This window comes from Carlito syrichta, unplaced genomic scaffold, assembly GCF_000164805.1.
Source record: "Carlito syrichta isolate Samal-C Ts95f unplaced genomic scaffold, Tarsius_syrichta-2.0.1 Scaffold287955, whole genome shotgun sequence".
NCBI classification, from domain to species: domain Eukaryota; kingdom Metazoa; phylum Chordata; class Mammalia; order Primates; family Tarsiidae; genus Carlito; species Carlito syrichta.
The window spans coordinates 152,546-170,824 of NW_007232051.1; the positions used below are offsets into that span (position 1 = coordinate 152,546).

At 51.1% G+C, this 18,279-nt stretch overlaps 1 protein-coding gene across 9 annotated transcripts in view; it reads left to right on the forward strand.

The window, feature by feature from the left end:
* The window catches only part of SCN5A (sodium voltage-gated channel alpha subunit 5), a 100,519-nt gene that overhangs the window by 60,184 nt on the left and 22,056 nt on the right, over positions 1-18,279 (forward strand). For 4 of the 9 annotated variants that reach the window (XM_008053206.2, XM_008053202.2, XM_008053203.2 and 1 more), the window contains exons 14-19: positions 2,951-3,124; positions 4,359-4,715; positions 8,761-9,201; positions 10,528-10,686; positions 13,417-13,537; positions 14,402-14,556. In XM_008053206.2, the coding sequence (XP_008051397.1) occupies positions 2,951-3,124; positions 4,359-4,715; positions 8,761-9,201; positions 10,528-10,686; positions 13,417-13,537; positions 14,402-14,556 (1,407 nt within the window). Of the gene's footprint in view, positions 1-2,950; positions 3,125-4,358; positions 4,716-8,760; positions 9,202-10,524; positions 10,687-13,416; positions 13,538-14,401; positions 14,557-18,279 lie in introns of all 9 variants that reach the window. The other 5 variants (XM_008053200.2, XM_008053201.2, XM_008053204.2 and 2 more) reach the window with 2 other exon arrangements.

Sequence of the window (18,279 nt, forward strand, 5' to 3'; positions counted from 1 at the left end):
GCCCAGCAGGTCAACGCTGGGGTGGCCGTGAGCATGCCACTGCACTCCAGCCAGGGCAACAGTGTGAGACTCAGTTCAAAAAAAAAAAGAAACTCCCTAGGTCATTCCAGAGTGCATCAAGTTTGATTACTTGTGCTTGAAAACAGCACTTCTCAACTTCAAATTCTTGAGATCTGGGCAAGATGCAGATTCTAATTCAGCAGGTCTGGGATCTTCCAAAACTCTGTGTTTCTAAAGAGCTTCCACGTGATGCCTGTTGATCCCCAAGAACCTTTTCTCACTGCCCCTAAGGCATTCCCCAGGAGCCTCTTCTGTCTTTTTTCTTCTTGATTCTAGCTCCACCTGCTATCTGCTATACTGCTCAAATAGCTGGGAAAGTGGGCAAACTGAGGTGTGAGGCCTTCCTGGAGCTCATTCTCCAGAAATGAGCATCAGCATTTGTCTGCCAACAGGCACCTTGGTGTTCATGGGCCATGCTGGGAAAGACCAAGGTCAGGGGTCCAGGGAAGGTGAAACCTGGACCCCACTCTTAGTGGTTCTCAGGGAAGCCCTGTACCGAAAGAGGGCTGAGTGAGAGCTCTGAGCACAGCTGTGTGTGTCTGAGAGAGGATATGGTGCAAGAAGGGTCAGAGGTCCAACCATTTGTACATCTGTTCAGTGGATACTGGTGGACCACCTAGGGGCTGGGCACTGTTCTAGGCGCGGTAACACAGGAAAGTCCCTCTTGTCATGGGTCATGGAGCTTACCTTCTAAACAGAGGAGACTCAATCAACAAACACAAAGCTGTCAGGTAGTGATGTGTAAGGAAGAGAAAGAGAAAGCACGGGCAGGGATAAGGAATATGGTGGGAGGAGAACACAATTTTGAGTCTCCAGAAGCCCCATGGATTAGGGGGCTTTTTTTTTTTTATTTTTTATTTTTTTTGAGTTGGAGTCTTACTCTGTTGCCCAGACTGGAGTGCAGTGGCCGCTCCCGGCCACCGCAGCCTCAACCTGCTGGGCTCCGGTGATCCTTCTGCCTCGGCCTCCCAAGTAGCTGGAATTACAGGTGCGCGCTACCACGCCCGGTTCATTTTTTGATTTATTGTAGAGATGAGGTCTCGCTGCCCAGGCGAGTCTCGAACTCGCAGGCTCAGGCAATCCACTCACCTCAGCCACCCAAAGCGCAGGATTACAGGCTGAGCCACAGAGCCTGGCTTAGGGGGCTTTTAAGCAGAGACTTGATGGGCATGAGCCATGTGGACTGGGAGAGGCATGGCCCAGGGAAGGGGAACAGCAAGTGCAGAGGCCCTGTGGAGGGAGCAATCAGGAGGCAGCATGGCTGGAATAGGAGAGCAGTGGGAGATGGAACCAGAGGGATGAAAACGTGATGGAAATGGCCTGGGTGCTGTGGAAAGGGACAGAACCCAAAGCAGCCTCTCCACATGTGAGGGCAGCTCAGGAATGTAAACTGAGGCTGGAGGATTTGGGAGTCCCTTCCTTCCCCGTGCTGGTGGAGGAGAAGTTCACTCTGGGCACAGGCACTAAAGGGACAACCAAAGTCACCAGGCTGGGCTGGTGGGTGGTACCCTGTGTGCCAATGCTGAGGAGCCTGCCCGCCTGTTATCCTGGTGCCTTCAACACCCCCCATTCCCCCAGCCCATCTCCACAGGGTCTCTTCTGAGCAGAGGGGGAAAAGCTGGTATGCTCAGGCAACCGGCAGCTGCCTCTCTCCCCTTCTAGCACAGAGGCCCCTCAGGGTGGGTGTCCAGGCCAGCGGGACCTCCCTTCCGATTGCCGACCCCAGAGAGGTGTCTTGGCTCCTGTCCTAGACCTCTGCATCCTCACACCTGCTGCAGGCCTGGCACTATTATCAGGGGTACCCAGGCCTCTGACCTCTGCCTGTCCCTCCAAAAGACCCTGAATGCATCCTCACTTCCCTCAGAACAGCGCCCACCTTCTCAGCATGGCCAAGAGGCCCTGTGTACATGCATCCAGCTTCCCGCCAGCCAAGCCCTCACAGGACAGCCTCTCCTCTAGGAAATATGCTCCCATCACAGCAACTGGCACACCACAGGGCAACTGGCTGTGGTCACTGTGGGCTCCTTGACCACAGGGCTCTGCTGGCCAAGGCTAGGCAGCTCAGAACTCATGAGTCAATGAACCAGGTAAAGCTCAGCCCCTGTTCACTCAGGAATGTTTCCAGAAGGGAGAAGAGGTTGCCCTGAATTTTAAAGTACAGCACTGGTTTCATCTTGTTCTCAAACTCAATAGCTATGTGGCCCCCAGATAAGTTACTTAGTCGTTCAGTACCTCAGTTTCCTTAACTGTCAAATGCAGACAGCGATATTTTCTTCATGGGGTTGTTGGACGGATCAAAAGAAACAACACAGAAAACACATTCTAGACCAGCATTTAACACACAGTCAGCCCTTGAGAAATAGTGGCCAGTAATTATTACGGTGAGAAGAATTCAGCATGTGGACAAGAAGGGTGGACATTCCTGGCAGCAGGAACAGCATGGGCAAAGACCCTGAGTCAGAAGAGCCATGAGTGTCTGTGGGAACGTATGGATTTGGCATGTGTGGGGTAAAGTCACTTCCTGTGGAGACACAGGCGGGAAGGAGTCTGGCGCTGGGTCATGTCGCCGCCCACCTCAGCTTCCCCTGCCACAGGTGTCTCCTAGAGCTGTGAGTTGTTAGAGCCCATGATGGGCCCAGGCTGTTCCTAAAGACCAGACTGGTGTCATGCTTGTTTGGAGAGTAGCCGAGAAGGCTGGGGGCATGAGGCTGGAGAATAGCGATTTCTCCAAGGGGCTGGACCATGGCCAAGCAAGCCTCCATTGGGAGCCTGGGCACAGTTATTGCTGGCGGCCCAGGAGGAAGACCCTGCCAGAGCAAGAGGCAGGAGGCAGAGTGCCCTGGCTGTCAGAAGGTCTTTCCAGTTCAGGTGATTTCTGCTCCCTCCTCAGGTCTTCACAGGGATTTTCACAGCCGAGATGACCTTCAAGATCGTTGCCCTCGACCCCTACTACTACTTCCAGCAGGGCTGGAATATCTTCGACAGCATCATCGTCATCCTTAGCCTCCTAGAACTGGGCCTGTCCCGCATGGGCAACCTGTCGGTGCTGCGCTCCTTCCGCCTGGTACCTGGCTGGACCCGCTGCAGGAGGGTGGGGCAGGGTGGGGGCTGGGCACACCCCCCTCCAAGGACACCACTCGGTCATCCCTGCTTCAGTTTGTCATGCCTTCACCAACAGCCATTTGCCCCAGGTGCCCAGCCTGGTACTGATGGCGTGGGGGATACGGAGGTGGGCAAGACAGAAGGAGGCATCCCACCAGAGCAACTATTGTGGTTCTGATAATTTGCAAGACCCCTAATGGTCCACAATGACCTTTCTAGTCCTCACAGGATCCAGGAGTGGGGCTGGTGTTACTACATCCCCATTTCACAGATGAGGAGACTAAGACTCAGAGGTCAAATGAATTTCCCTTAGCCACATGGCAAGTAGCAGGTGGAGCCAGGTCTGTGGAGATGCATCCGAGCATCTGAGGCTCTGCCTGCTGGTTTCTGAATCAGCATTTTTAAAACTTTATTGCACACACAGATCACCTGGGGATCCTGTTGAAATGCAGCTGCTGATTCAGTAGGTCTCAGATGATGTCAAATCTGCTGGGCTGTGGAGCACACTTGAAGCTCAAAATGTCTGAGAGCTACAGACATGGGGCTGGAGGTGTGGTCAGGGAAGGCTTCCTGGAGGAGGTCCTGAGCACTGTGGTAGCTCCACACACAACTTGCTGGGGTGGGGAGATGGGAAGCAGGATGATAGGGACAGTGAGGAAAGCCAAGGCCCTGGGTTCTAATACTGACTCCACTGCTGTGAGCCAAGGGACTTGGGCAAGTTACTCCACCTTTAACGGGTGGTTTCTTTATCTGTCAAATGAGGTATTACTAGCGCTAACCTCATGTGTTCGGGAGTTCTGAATGAGTTCATCCATCCTAAGCATAAAGCCTGGCACCTACTAGGCATCCAATAAGTGTTAAGCACCTGCTTCCTTTCTCTCTTGTAACTGAGAGAAGAGAAAGATGGAAGCACTGGACAAGTCAGAGATGGTTTGAGCAAGTCCGAAGGATAGTTCTGAAAGAGGAGGGACATTCCACATTGGGAGAATCTACTAGACAGCTCTTGGAAGTGAGACTGAGGCAGGTAGGAGGCTGGTGTGAGGACAAAGAGAAAGGCTGAGTTGGGGAGATGAGGCTGGAGCTGTGCCCAGTGAAGCCACCAAGGGCCCCCCAGGCTTTCAGGCAGGAGTTGGTAGGGTTGTCCATGGGCAGCAGGAGCCAGAACCCCTCACAAGGTCCTCCTCCTCCTTCCCCAGCTGCGGGTCTTCAAGCTGGCCAAGTCGTGGCCCACCCTGAACACACTCATCAAGATCATCGGGAACTCCGTGGGGGCACTGGGGAACCTGACGCTGGTGCTAGCCATCATCGTGTTCATCTTTGCCGTGGTGGGCATGCAACTCTTTGGCAAGAGCTACTCGGAGCTGAGGCTCCGCATCAACGACTCAGACCCACTGCCTCGCTGGCACATGATGGACTTCTTCCATGCCTTCCTCATCATCTTCCGCATCCTCTGTGGCGAGTGGATTGAGACCATGTGGAACTGCATGGAGGCGTCTGGGCAGTCGTTGTGCCTGCTGGTCTTCTTGCTGGTTATGGTCATTGGCAACCTTGTGGTGAGTCAGCCAAGGGCCTCACACACACACGCGTGCGCGTGCACACACACACACACACACACACACACACGCTCACCCACCTGTCTGCTCATCCACCCAGCTGCCCACCCACCCAGTCACCTACCTATCAATTCACTTACCCTTCCTTCCATCCACTCGCTCACCCAGGCATCAATCCACAAACCATCCACCCATCCTTTTATCTTTCCTCCAACTATCTACCATCCATCCATCCTCCTACTCTTTTACCCATCTATCTCCTCACCCATTTGTTTACCCACCTATATGCCCACTTACTGATTTATCTATGCATATATTAACAGTCTGTCTATTCACTGAGCACTCATTCTTTTGTCCACCTACTCTTCATACATTTGTCTAGTCATTTTTCATCTCATCAGTTACCCACCCACCAACCGGTCCACCCGTCCATCTATCTACCTCCCCATCGATCTGGAGGATTGGGAGATAATTCTCAGTCTTCCCATTCATTTATCCACTTATTCCCCAGTTATCCATCCATCAGCCCCCTTCCACTCACTCACTCATCCGTCCATCCATTCATCACCTGTCTATTCATTTGTCCAGTCATGCATTTGTCAACCCCAGTCTCACACACACACACACACACACACACTCACACACACACACACCCATTTGCCCATTCATCTATCCCCCACCCATTCACTTACCCATCATCTGTCCTTGTGTTCATTCAACACCCATCTATCCGCTCTATTCATCCTCCCCTCCACTCATTCATACCCCTGTCTATCAACCCACCAATCTCATCCATCTCTTCATCTGTCTATCCGGCTATCTACACACTCACTCACTCATTGACCATCCATCCATTCTTACGTCATTGCGTTTTGCTCATTTATTTATCCATCCACTTATTTACCGGTTTATTATTTACTCATTTTATTCATTTATTTATTTGCTCATCTCCCCATTATTTTATTGTCACTCCCAATGGTGAATTATCACATGGTTTTTCAGTTCCACTTAGCCAGTGCTTTCTGGGCCCCTGTTGCCTACGAAATGTTGTGGCAGCTGTTGCTGGGCATAAAGAGGCCAATGTGGCCCTGTGCCAGCCCTAACACTGCTCATCCACTTGAGAGTGGGAAAGCAGGGGGTTCAAACAGGCCTGAAATAACTCTCAGACTGGTCGGAGTGATCAGAGCCAGTGGGCTCTGAGCCATGAGCAGAAGCCCGTGGGTGCTGCTCCCCTCTAGCAAGGGAAATCCAGGAAGGCTTCCTCGAGGAGGGTTTGGAGCTAACCTGATAGACAGGTAATGCTGAAGAAAGAAGGAGCAGGGTGAGCGAAGCACAGGTGCAGACAGGTAGTGATCCAGGTGAGGTGGGGCCCCATAGGAGTTTTGTATGCCACCCTGAGTAGCTGTGGTGAGAGTCCCTGCTGTCCCATCACGAGAGGCACCTGCCTTTGTGCCTGTGGCCACCTGTCTGTCCTAGGGCAAGTGCGTCTTGCCTTGTGTCTTCACAATGTGGCAAATTCTGGAGATGAGAGAGAACAAAGTCTAAATGCCAGAGAAAGATCCTCAGGAAGAGGCAAGGTGAAGGTGAGTCAGTAGTCAGCAGCAGAATCAGTGTCTAATGTGGACGTGAAGTCACCTTTCTGAGTACACAGGTGGCACACACACATGCTTGGGCATCATACCGGTGCTGTCCAGCTCCCACTGTAGCTGTATGTCTGTCATGTGCATACAGTCACATCAGCTCATAGAGAGGTTTAGGTCCAATTTCCCAGCCTGCTGTGGGGCAAGTACTACGGGCTATAGGTTCCACCGTCTTTCCCCAGATCTGCCTACTTTCTCCTCCCACATGCTTTAACCAGGCCAGGCCAGGCCAGGCCAATTTGGGGTCAGTTCCCCTCAGGCCCTAAATGTAGAGCCCAGAGTTCGAAGAGGAACCAGGATATCAGTACACAGTGCTATTAGAACCCAGCTCATTGGCTGACCCCGCAACTCGCCCTCTGTCCCCTCAAACTGGCTGCCCCTTGGGGTGGAGCCTCGCTCATTCCCTGGCCCAGCCTCAGGGGCTGCCAGACTCTGTTCAAAGGAGATGAGATTTCGCCGAGCACTGAGCCCAGGGCCGGGTTGAGCCACCCCTCGTACACAGAGCCCTGCGATTTCCTAGTGGATCTGCCTGGGGACAAGAGGATTAGAGGCTGCTGGAGGAGGGACGCTAACGCCAGCCCACGCAGCCCCCTCCTCCGCCGCCTGAAGAACTGGGCCGCTGCTGGGCGTGGGTGGAAGCAAGATTGCCATTGAAATGGGAAGTGATGATCAGGCAGGGCTGGAGAGCAGCAGCCACTCGATTGATGGGGGAAGCACTGGGAGAAGCCAAACTTCTAAAGTCAGGGACAAGGGAAGCCCTGGACTCCTGTGTGGGTGGACGTGGCTGCCCAGGTGCCTCTGCCCTGCCCCCAGCCTGGGCACAAGACTCTTGGAGGTCAGGGGATAGAGGGCCAGGTGTGGATGAGGCCTGTGGGGACAGGATCCAGAATGGGCCACCAGGAACGGAGGCGGGCCATGCCTGGGCCATTGTGGACCGGGAGAAGGGGGTGGATGGACTGTGTCACACCACATGCCCCACCCCCTAGTGATGACCTAAAAAATGCTTTCTTAACTTTCCATACTGCCCACATGAAAACTTGTTAGTTTTCAACCAAAGGCATGTTTCCATAGCCATTTGTATCAGAATTCTTACTCCCAGCTTCCTGGCAGGTCTGGGGTCCCTGGCAGGGTCATCTCTCAGAGGCTAGAGATGGATTTCCAAGGAGAGCTGTGCACCAACCCTCACACACCAACCTGCCATATGCACCCCCAGCAGGAGGAAACACCAAGCCCCAGAGGGCCTGGTGATGTTCATGAGCCTGTCTTCCCATGTGTGGGAATCAGCCCACCGCCATCTTAACTGACCTTTCATGAGACTGGGAAATAATCCAAGCCCAGTCCCGTGTCACACAGCAATAGCTTTCTTTTTAAGCAAAAGCTAAAGCTTAAATGGCTTAACAACAAGCAGTTGTCTGGAACTATCCCAGAGCTGAGGGGTTTTGCAAACACCCATAAGGGGTCTCTAATCTCTAAGCCCTAATGCACAACATCAGTAAAGTACTGCATCTTGTGGAACCTCTGAAATCTCGGTTCCTCCCCAGACACCCTGCAACGTAACAGGACTTGACCTTCACACAGCACCTTCCCAGGATCCCTCACCACCGACACAGCTGTCTCTCTGGGGCCTGACCACACAGTTAGTCCAAGGGCCTGAGGGCTGCCCATGCCCTCCTGGCCTCTATTCCTGCTTTTCCCCTTTCTCTGCTCATCCCTGTGTCCCACACCTGGAAAGCAGAGTCAGGCCTGAACTGCAGGCAGAGTGTTCTTCCCTGTAGCCACCCATGTCCTTGAGCACTGAGCCGGCATCAGTGGAAAGCACAGAGGCACATCCCTGCCCCTCCTTCACCACCTGACACACCTTCCTCTTTCCCAGGAAAGCCCCAAGAGCTCTAGGTGGGACCATGCCTTGTCCCTGGACTCACACTTCTCTAGGAGGAGCTCTGTGCCCGCCCTGGTCCCACAGCCCCCTCACCCCCAAGACCTGTGTGTAGAAGCCATTGGTGCCTGGATGGGCTCTTCCCCAACTCCCTGTGTGACCTTGGGCAAGCCCCTTCCTGGGCCTTTAACCCATCTGTACACTTTGACATTGCATGAATGTATAGTTCTCCCATTGAACCTGAGCCAGGATGCAAAGGACCTGGGTCTGAACATCCTCCATTCCGACTGTGTCTGGGCCCTTGGAAAGAGGGATTTGACTTTGTGTTTTTCTTTTACAGTCAAACCCTCCATACCCAAGAGAATGAGGGGTTAGGATGAGGGCACAGGGCCCTGGGTTCAAGGCTCAGAGCTGTTTGTCACAGGCAGTCCTAAAGCTCGCTGGGCCTCTGCTTCCCCACCATGGAACCAGGGCTGAGTGCCCTGGCATGGCGCGGTGACTTGGTGAGCCTGCCCCGTTGCCTCAACAGGTCCTGAACCTCTTCCTGGCCTTGCTGCTCAGCTCCTTCAGCGCAGACAACCTCACAGCCCCCGACGAGGATGGGGAGATGAACAACCTCCAGCTGGCCCTGGCCCGCATCCAGCGCGGCCTGCGCTTCGTCAAGCGGACCACCTGGGACTTCTGCTGTGGGCTGATGCGGCAACAGCCTCAGAAGCCCGCAGCCCTTGCGGCCCCCGGCCGGCTGCCCAATTGCATCGCCAGCTCCAGCCCCCCACCCCTTCCAGAGGTGGAGAAGGCACCTCCGGCCCGCAAGGAAACACGCTTTGAGGAAGGCAAGCCGCCAGGCCAGGACACCCCCGGGGACCTGGAGCCCGTGTGTGTGCCCATCGCCGTGGCAGAGTCGGACACGGATGACCAAGAGGAGGATGAGGAGAACAGCCTGGGCACAGAGGAAGAGTCCAGCAAGCAGGTGAGCCCCCCGCCCTCCTGCATGTATGCGGCAACTGCTTTTACTGGGCCCAGAGCTATGTAGTCTAGGAGATCCAGCCAGCCTCTCAGAAGGGTGCTAAGACCAGCTCTCAACCATCTCTCCCTAGCCCAGTCCAGAAGGGGACCTGGGGAGGGGCTGTTGTCCATCTTTCATCCCCTGACTGGTCATGGTACTGCTCGTTGTACAGACAGGGAAACTGAAGCAACTGAAGCAAAGCAAGAAAGAGATTTACTAGGCGTTCCTCATGAGTCTAGGAGAGGGTCTCTGGTCCCCTGCCCATGGTCCCCCTCCAAGACTAGCAAGGAGGAATATCTTGGTAAGGCAGCACTGCAGTTTTCTGACCTCTGGACTGCCCCTTCCCCTCCTCCCATACCCAGGGCTCATTCTGAGATTTAAAAATAAGCATCCCTAAGACGGAGGTGTCAGGGACAGCACTATCTTATCTCCCAACCTGTTATTTTTAACACTTGGGACCAGAGTCTGGACAAAGCAGACAGGGCCCCCCTTCTCAGTTTTCTCTTGACCTAAGGCAGGCTCAAAAGGCTTCTCCTTAGGTCTTTAGGTCAAACAGCAAGAAGTGGTTCTCTCTGGTTGGTTGGGCCCATCCTGGCTACTTCCTCTGGGCCTGCACTGTGTGGCCTGGCTGTGGAGAGCAACTGCTTCCCATGTGTGGAACTTGAACGAGGCTCTGGGTCTGGTCTCATGTTCTCCTGTCTCCCTGTGGTCCCAGAGGCCAGCCTTGGCCTTTTTAGTCAGATTGTAGGGCGGTAGCAGTGTCTGTGAGGGGCGGGGGAGTGTTGGCGTTGCCAGGACCACGGCTTCTAATTATTTCCAGTACAGGAGTGGAATTCCACAGCCCCTCCTTTTCCTTCTCCTTTCCTTCTCTTGAGTCTGTTGACTCTAGCTCCCTGGAGGCAGTGTGTGTGTGCATGTATGCACGTGTGTGTGCCGTCACGCAGGCAAGCCGGGGGTGCCGTGGGAACTCACAGGGGAAGTCAGCATGTTCTTCTAAGTGGAGTTGCCAGCATTTGTGAGCTAGGCATTGTGGCCCAGCTGCACTATTCCAAGAAGTCGGGGGAGGGGAAAAGTTATGCCAAGCTGGCCAAGGGCTTTGTTTAATTGTAGGCCATTTGCCTGGACCTACCTAGAACCTCCCACCTGTCCACTCAGGGCCCTTGGGGAGGGGTCTTTTGTGAGATGGAGGCCCTATGAGGAGGGGAAGAAGCAGGGCCTGGTGGCAGGGCCAGGGCCCCGGAAACCCTCTGGCTGGGTGTGTGGGTTCAGTTCATGGGGTCTCTTCAGCAGGAATCCCAGCCTGTGTCCGGTAGCCCAGAGGCCCCCCCGGAGCCTAGGACCTGGAGCCAGGTGTCCGAGACCACCTCCTCCGAGGCTGAGGCTAGTGCGTCTCAGGCAGACTGGCAGCAGCAGCGGAAAGCGGAGCCCCGGGCCCCAGGGTGCAGTGAGGTAATGCACGCCTTTGTCCCCGAAGATGGCTAGGCGCTGCTGCCTGGGCTGGAGCCAAATTCTGAGAGGTTCCAGGCACATGCCTGCATCTGCTATTGGGAGCCACAGCCACTGTCACCATGTGCAAGAGCAGCCTGCAGAGGGGAGGGTGGGTATCCCTGTCCTGAAGGGGAGAGGTGGCTCAGGACCCAGGGCCACAGAGAAATTCTGGAAGCAGCCAGTCCAGAACTCTGATGCAGGACTAACCTACCACCTCCATGTGTTCCCCCACCCCTTACGCTCTATCCCTGCATTTTGGTCCTGTTTGGCAAACCTTTGTCCTGTGAATCTCCCCATTTAGAGAGGACCTCAGAGAGCTCTGAGAACAAACTCCGAGCACATTGGTCACCACCTGCTTCTTACACCAAAACACAGGCCACAGACGGGAGGCCTACCCAGCCTACGGTTGCATCTTGGACTGGCCGCAAAACAGGTTTTACTTTCAATTAGCTACCACCAATTTAAACTTGGGAGCTTTTATGTAAAAATCTGCATTTCTAGCTTCTCTTGGAAATTAGAAGAGGTGCCACCCTTCCAGAGACAAGTGGTAGCTACCTCCTTGACGCCAGCCAGCCCTCTCTGGTTGCTACAGGGCCACCTGACTGGTGGCATCCTCTTACTTTCCTGGCTCTGTAAGCATTGAGTTTGTAACCCCTGAGCGAAGGGCTCATGGCATTGCTGACTAAGCCACCCAGCCTCACTCACACCAGCCCAAGGAAGGTAGAGGCACATGTTTAGAGAGTGCTTGGTGGCTATTGTCCTGCAGCCTGACCTCACTTCTTGGCCTAGTACTTGTGACTTTTCCCTTCTGTGAGACGAGCCCATAGGAGGTTTTAGAAGCATGGCCAGTGTTGGAGCACAAGGGCCTGGTGGAGTCATCATCACAACTGTGCTGGTCACTGTTCTCTCCAGATGGTCTGACACTTGAAGGTTTGTAGGAACAGAAAGACATGGGAGAGGCGGAAAGTCACGAGAGAGGGGGGCTCTCTTACCGGAATGTTGACCTTTGAACAAGCCTTGTAGCTAATTCCTTTCTTCAGATCAGTTCATGGTGGGGCCTATAAAAGGGAGAGAGAGAAGGGCTGAGGTTTTCCAGGAAAACAACTTCCTCATCTCACCTACTATAGAGCCCTGAGACCTTGTCCTCCTGCACAATATCCCCATGAGCTTTAGACAGCTCCAGTGTCTAGAAAGAAAAACAGCATGAAGATCTCCCCTGGTCTAGCCCTTTCACAACCCAGCTCCTTCAGAGCTCCCCACTGAGCCTCTGGGAGAAGAGAGAGAACCCTCCAAGCCACAGGAGACCGCTGAAAGCAGAGCCTCGCCCCTCTGGTCACAGATCCACTGGGCAGCAAGGAGAGTGCCCCTGCTCTCCCCTCAAAATCCAGCCCTTCCCCGCTGCAGACCTCAAAAATTGAAAAGAGAACATCGAGCCATCAGCAGAGTGATTCACCACAGGAGGAGAAAGGAAGGCAGCCGTAGCAGCACAGCAGGCCCAAGGACTCTAACAAGCCCTTCTCCGAGTGAGCTGGGCCTGAGCTGACATGTGGCAGGGCCAGCTGTGGTGGGCATTGGACCTGACCTGGAGCAAGTGAAGGGTTTCCTTCCTTCACAGACACCCTTTCCCTGGTTGTGTTCTCTAGAAGCAGAGCCCGAGGTGGGGGTTCTTGTGCAAATGACTTGTGGAGGGAGTGAGCTCAGAAGAAACCAGGAAGGAAGTGGGAGAAGCAGGAGGAGGCAGAGGAAGAAGCTATGGGAAGGCGTCTCAGCTGGAGTCTGCCTCTGCCTCTGCCTGGACTCATGGGGAGCTCTGGAACAGGAATTACACCACAGCATTGTCCCAGCTGAAGACCAGGAGCTGGCCTTTTGTATTCCTGGCTGAAGACAATTTTCTAGAGGAAGGGCCAGCTAAGCAGCCAGTGTTCACAGCCACTGGGAATGGGCACACCAGTCTCAAAGAGTAGAACTGGACAGAGCACCCACAGTGGCCACTATAGCACCCTTATATATCCATATCCACAAGTGACACACAGACACTCACAAGGGCACACCTGCATGCATACACCTCTCTCATCTTCTTATAGCCAGACTATGGAGGTCAGGGAGCAGACTCCTGCATGGCCAGGAAGGGAAGGTTCTAGCACCTACTCAGTCTTCACTTAGCTCTGCCCAGCACACCAGCACCCACAGGAATTGGGCACAAGATGTAGGCTGGGTTGCTGGCCCGTGCTCTGCATGTCTGACCTTGCCACCTCTGTGTGCCTGTGATCTGCTTCTGACTCTGTTCTGGATGTGGCATGCCTGTTCCCGCTGTGTGTGCCAAGCTACCATTACGTGTCCATGTCCCTATGTGTGTCCATGTCGCCGCCCCGTGTCTGGTTTGTTCCCAGCATTCTCTATCCCCAGTGTTTTCCCAGAGCCCCTTCACAGCCCCCACACACCAGCCCTAGACTCTGGCAGACCAGAATCACAGACCTAAGAGCTCCGAGGTCTAGCCTGAGCTCAGTCCTGACTGGTCCAAGGTGGCTCCACCACCACTCTGACCGTAGACCCCAGGGTATGCAATGGAGAACAGTCTGGCCACCTCCCTTCAAGAAGCCCCAAGCTCCCCTGGACTCTGAGTTCAAGGCTGAAGGCTGCTACTCGACCCACACAACACCCTTGCCCACCCCCCCGCGCCCCTGCCAGCAGATCCATGAGGACAGTTACTCCGAGGGCAGCACAGCCGACATGACCAACACTGCCGACCTCCTGGAACAGATCCCTGATCTCGGCGAGGACGTCAAGGACCCAGAGGACTGCTTCACTGAAGGTATTGGTCTGGGCAGCCTTTTGCCCCAGGCTCAGTCCCACCCAGAGGTACTAGAAGGACCAGCAGCTCCTTGGGTCCAGGCTCATGTGGCATTCTCACTCTGACCTGGATATCTGCTTGCCTTCTCCATTCTTCTGAGACCCTGGGTTTCTTCCAGCTGCCTAGTGAGTTGGCCCACAGGTGCTGGGCTGGGCTGCATTTGTGGTGTGGTTGCACCACTGTATGCTTCACAGCAGCAGGACCGGGTTTAATCCATCCCTTTACCACCAGACCCTGGCCAGTGCCTGACATACAGTAGGCCCTCTGTAAATAATTGAGGCAAGTGTGACGTGTGACCATATTGATGATTGGCACCTATAGCTTTTATAAACTGGTGGTATCTTGGGAGGATAGCTGGGGATAAAATCAGGGCCTGCCCTCCATGGGTCACGTCAGTGAGGGTTCTCACTGAGGGGTCCACCCTTCCCAAGGCTCAGAAACTAGAAGCATGGAGAAGACCCAGGGACAGAGCGCCCCAGGAGTTCCTGACACTTCCCCAGGGGGAGGGTTTCCCAGATGAGTAGAGGACAAGCTGGAACCCATCTCCACCCCAGCCTTGCCCTTGCCCAGACCTACCAGGCTGTTTATCCACTCACTGGGTGTTCAGTCCACCCAGCCCCTCCATGGAGTACCTGCTGAGGGTGTGGCCCCCATGGGGAGTGCCCACAGTCCTCCCCCACCATGGCTTCACCTGTCATGATGCCCCGTTCACTGCCTCATCACTGAATCCTCTTTCAGTCATTTGCTCTACCATCCAACCTTCTGCCATTAGATGTGAGCATTCATAGAGCCTGAGCTTGGCCTGACCCTCACCTTCTCCCATAGGCTGTGTCCGGCGCTGTCCCTGCTGCGCGGTGGACACCACACAGGCCCCAGGGAAGGTCTGGTGGCGGCTGCGCAAGACCTGCTACCGCATCGTGGAGCACAGCTGGTTTGAGACATTCATCATCTTCATGATCCTGCTCAGCAGTGGAGCGCTGGTACCCTCCTGGGGATGCAGGGTTGGGGCAGGGATAGCTGGAGGTGGAGGGGAGGGCAGGGAAAGGAGGTCTCCAGCCAGAAAGCCAGGCCAGAGCCTGCTGAAACTGGGACAGAGCCTCTGCTGAATAGGTGCTCCCCAGCCCCCCAGAGCAGGAAGCAGCTCACAAACTGCCAGCACCCGCAGTGCGATGGAGACCAGAGCAGGAAGGGCTCACAGGCGCTGTCGTCCAGCCCCTCTTTGTTCCACAGAAGGGAAATGACTTGCCCCAGATCACCAGCCTCCCACACGGGAGCTCTGGTGACACCACCTGCACGTAGCATCTGGTGTTCTGTCAGGCCCCCACGATGTAGCTGACGAGGCTGGCTGATGGTGCAGTGGCAGCTCCACCCAATCTGTGTCTTCTACCAGCGAGAGTCTGTGCCCTGTAGTTCTCACATCATTACACTTAACCCCCACCACAGCCCTTTTTGGAAACACTGAGCAACTTGCCTAAGGTTCCACCGCTAGGGAATGGCAGATCTGGCATTTGAACCCAGACAGTCAGACTCCAGTGTCTTTTGTCTTGACCTTCCACTCACTTGGCAAGTCTTTTCTAAGTCCTCCTTGTAGCTAGGCCTGTGTATCTAGCCATAAAGGAGAAACAGGAGGAGGAGACCCCAGCTCTGTCCTCAGGAGCTTCCAGTCTAGTTGGGGAAACCGGATTCAGCAGGTTTGAGATAGTCAAAGATCAGCACAAGAGAGAATTGAGCCAGAACAGAAAGGAGGATTTAGGGCAATGGGAGTTCAGTGGGAGCTGGAGCAATCAGGGACGACTCCCTGGAGGAAGCAGATGGAGCTAGACTGTGAGGGACAGAGAGGTGTTGAGGCCCTCCAGGGCTGCCCCATCTGGCTCCCAAGCAGCCTGCTCTGATCTCTCAGAGCCCTTCTAGAAAGATATGGGACAGCCCTGGAAAAGGGTTCTGGAAGATGCTGATAAACAGGGGAAGGGGTAACTGAAAAGGCAGAAGACATGTAAACTTTCCTGGCCTTTAGGGAGCAAACACCTATATTGTTGGGGGAGGTGAAAACCCCAAGTGAACAACTAACAGGGAATGTTTTGGACAGAGTGGGAGAAAGGACACTTTGATCCAAGGCTACATGTCTGCATTCTGTACTGTCCCTCCCATTGGGTGAGGCCATGGGGAGGCACTGTGACTGTCACTTCTAAACCTCTAGGCCTCTGACCTTACCCCCTTCTGCCCTTCCCCTGTGCTAGAGTGGGCCTGGAGCCATGACTTACAGCCCACCTGCTGTTTTACCATTGGCAGCTAGAGCTGAATCTCTGCCGGCTTCAGAGAAGGATGATTTGACAATATGTTAACGAGTTTTGTTTTTAAACAGCCACAAACAAGGGCAGCCAGAGCCATTTAGTCTGGGCTGTGAAGGAAAAGCTCAGCCTGGCATAAGTGAGGAGGAGTTTTGGCAAGCATCTGGTGAATCTAATCAGGGTAGACAGCCAAGCACTGTTGTTAAAAAAAAAAAAACAAAAAAAACCATGCCAATGATATATTGAGAAAAAGAAGTCTAAGTGTGTTATTTAAAGTTATAAACTTGTTTAACAGAAAGCAAACTATATCCCTTCCAAATTGCTAAGGGGAAAAAAATGTTTAAAGAAAATAGAGATCTTGCAGCAAAACATGTAAGAAAAAGTAAGCAATAAGAGAGCAAAAAATAATGTGGCAGAGACAAGATCAAACATATGTTTTAATAATAAATGTAACTGGATAAAAATTTATCTTTTAAAAGAAAAGGACTCTGAGTGGGTTAAAGAAAAACTTCAGCTATGTGCTCTCAAATGACACCTAAAACATTATGACTCAGAAATATTAAAAGTAAATAAAAATAAATAGATCAGACAAATGCAAACAATGACAACAGAATCATGGTGCTTTCGTTGGTTTGTTTAACTTAAGGTTAAAAGCTTGAAATAAGACACAGAGGGTCTAACCTATAATAAAAACATAACTATTATAAGTATACTTGCTTGGGATTGCATAGCACTTAAATATATAGAACAAAACCTATTGAGAAAAAAACAAAAAAGTGACAAAAGTACTGAGAAATTTTACCACACTTCTGTTAATTCTTGACGTTCAAGTAGAAGGAACAAGACAATTATTTTTATATATATATATAATATATATATATCCTAACACAATTATAATAAAATAATAAAAATAATAGTTAACACTTAAATAGTACTCACTATGTGCCAGATTCTATTTTAAGCATTTTACAAACATTATTTCTCACATTAACCCTATGAGATAGGTACCATTATTAAGCCTATTTTACAGATAAGGAAACTGGAAAAATAGCAAAAATAGAAGGTTTAAAAAGAAACATCTAAAACGTAAAAGTCATTCTTAAATGAACGTTGGGTCAAGCAGAAAAGAGTTTGGTGGTAGGTTCATGGGTGTTCAATTAACTTACTAAAGAGGATCAGCTATGGACCAAAGATGATATTGTGCTGTAAATCAAAGATTACAATTTGACTAATTCTATCCACCTGAGATCTAGAAAACTAGAGGTAGAGAAAAAACTTGTGATGGCGAGGGGGACTGGAAAATAACAATATTGAGAATACTGAATGTGGGGTACAGCCAAATCTACAGTAAAAGGAAAATTCATATACTTAAATATTTTTATTATTAAATAGAAATAACGTAAATAAATTAACTATTTAACTCAAGAAATTAGAGATATAACAACAAAATAATCTTAAGAAAACCAGAGGAAGTAATAAAAACACAACTATTTATTTTTTCTGCCCCATATGATCTGCAGAAATAAAGACATGTATTAATGAGTTAGAAAATAAATAGTAAAACTGATATAAAATTCCAAAGCTGATTTTTTTAAAAAATTAAAACAATCAAATAGATAAGTAGTAGCTAATGTTATCTCTCACATCTCCAAGGCAGATTTTTTTTCAAATTCTCAAGGAAGAAAATAGTTTTAATTCTACTCAAAATATTCTAGTGTATGAAAAAAGGTAGAAAGTCTAGAAATTATTTGTGTGAAAGCTAAATAATGCTGACTTTTAAAACCTCAAGTATACCAAAAGGAAAACCTAGGCCAGTTTCCATACTTCATATTTATGAATAGTGATGCAAAAATCTCAAACAAAACACATGCAGATAGGATCCATAAATATATTCAAAAAATTAAATATGTTATATGAGAAATATGTCATAGTCTGAAATGTCAGAATAGTAGCATATTAGGAAATCTATTTATATGAATAGGACAAAGATGAAAAACCATGTAATTATTTCGGTGAATGCCTGATTTTTAAAACTCTGGTAAGAATAGAAATAAAATATGTTTTCTCTTACTTCAAGGGACAAAAAAATAAAATAAAATCTATTTTTTTAATTCAGTAAAAAGAAAAACTCTCAAATTAAATTTTGTCATCATCATTAGTAGTAAAACCACTTGAAACATTTTCATGAAATTCAAGAATATGAAAGGATGACTTAATTACTTTTTAACTGTTACTTATTTTTTAATAATAGTCTTGAGGTACTAGCCAGTGCAATTCACACATGATATACACATTGAAAAATAAAAGAATTGAAATCAATACAGTCAAGTCTAAAAGCAAGGGTTAAAAATAATAGAAATATATCATAAATTGTAGATAATATAATTGCCTAGAAAAATTTTTTTTTTTTTTTTT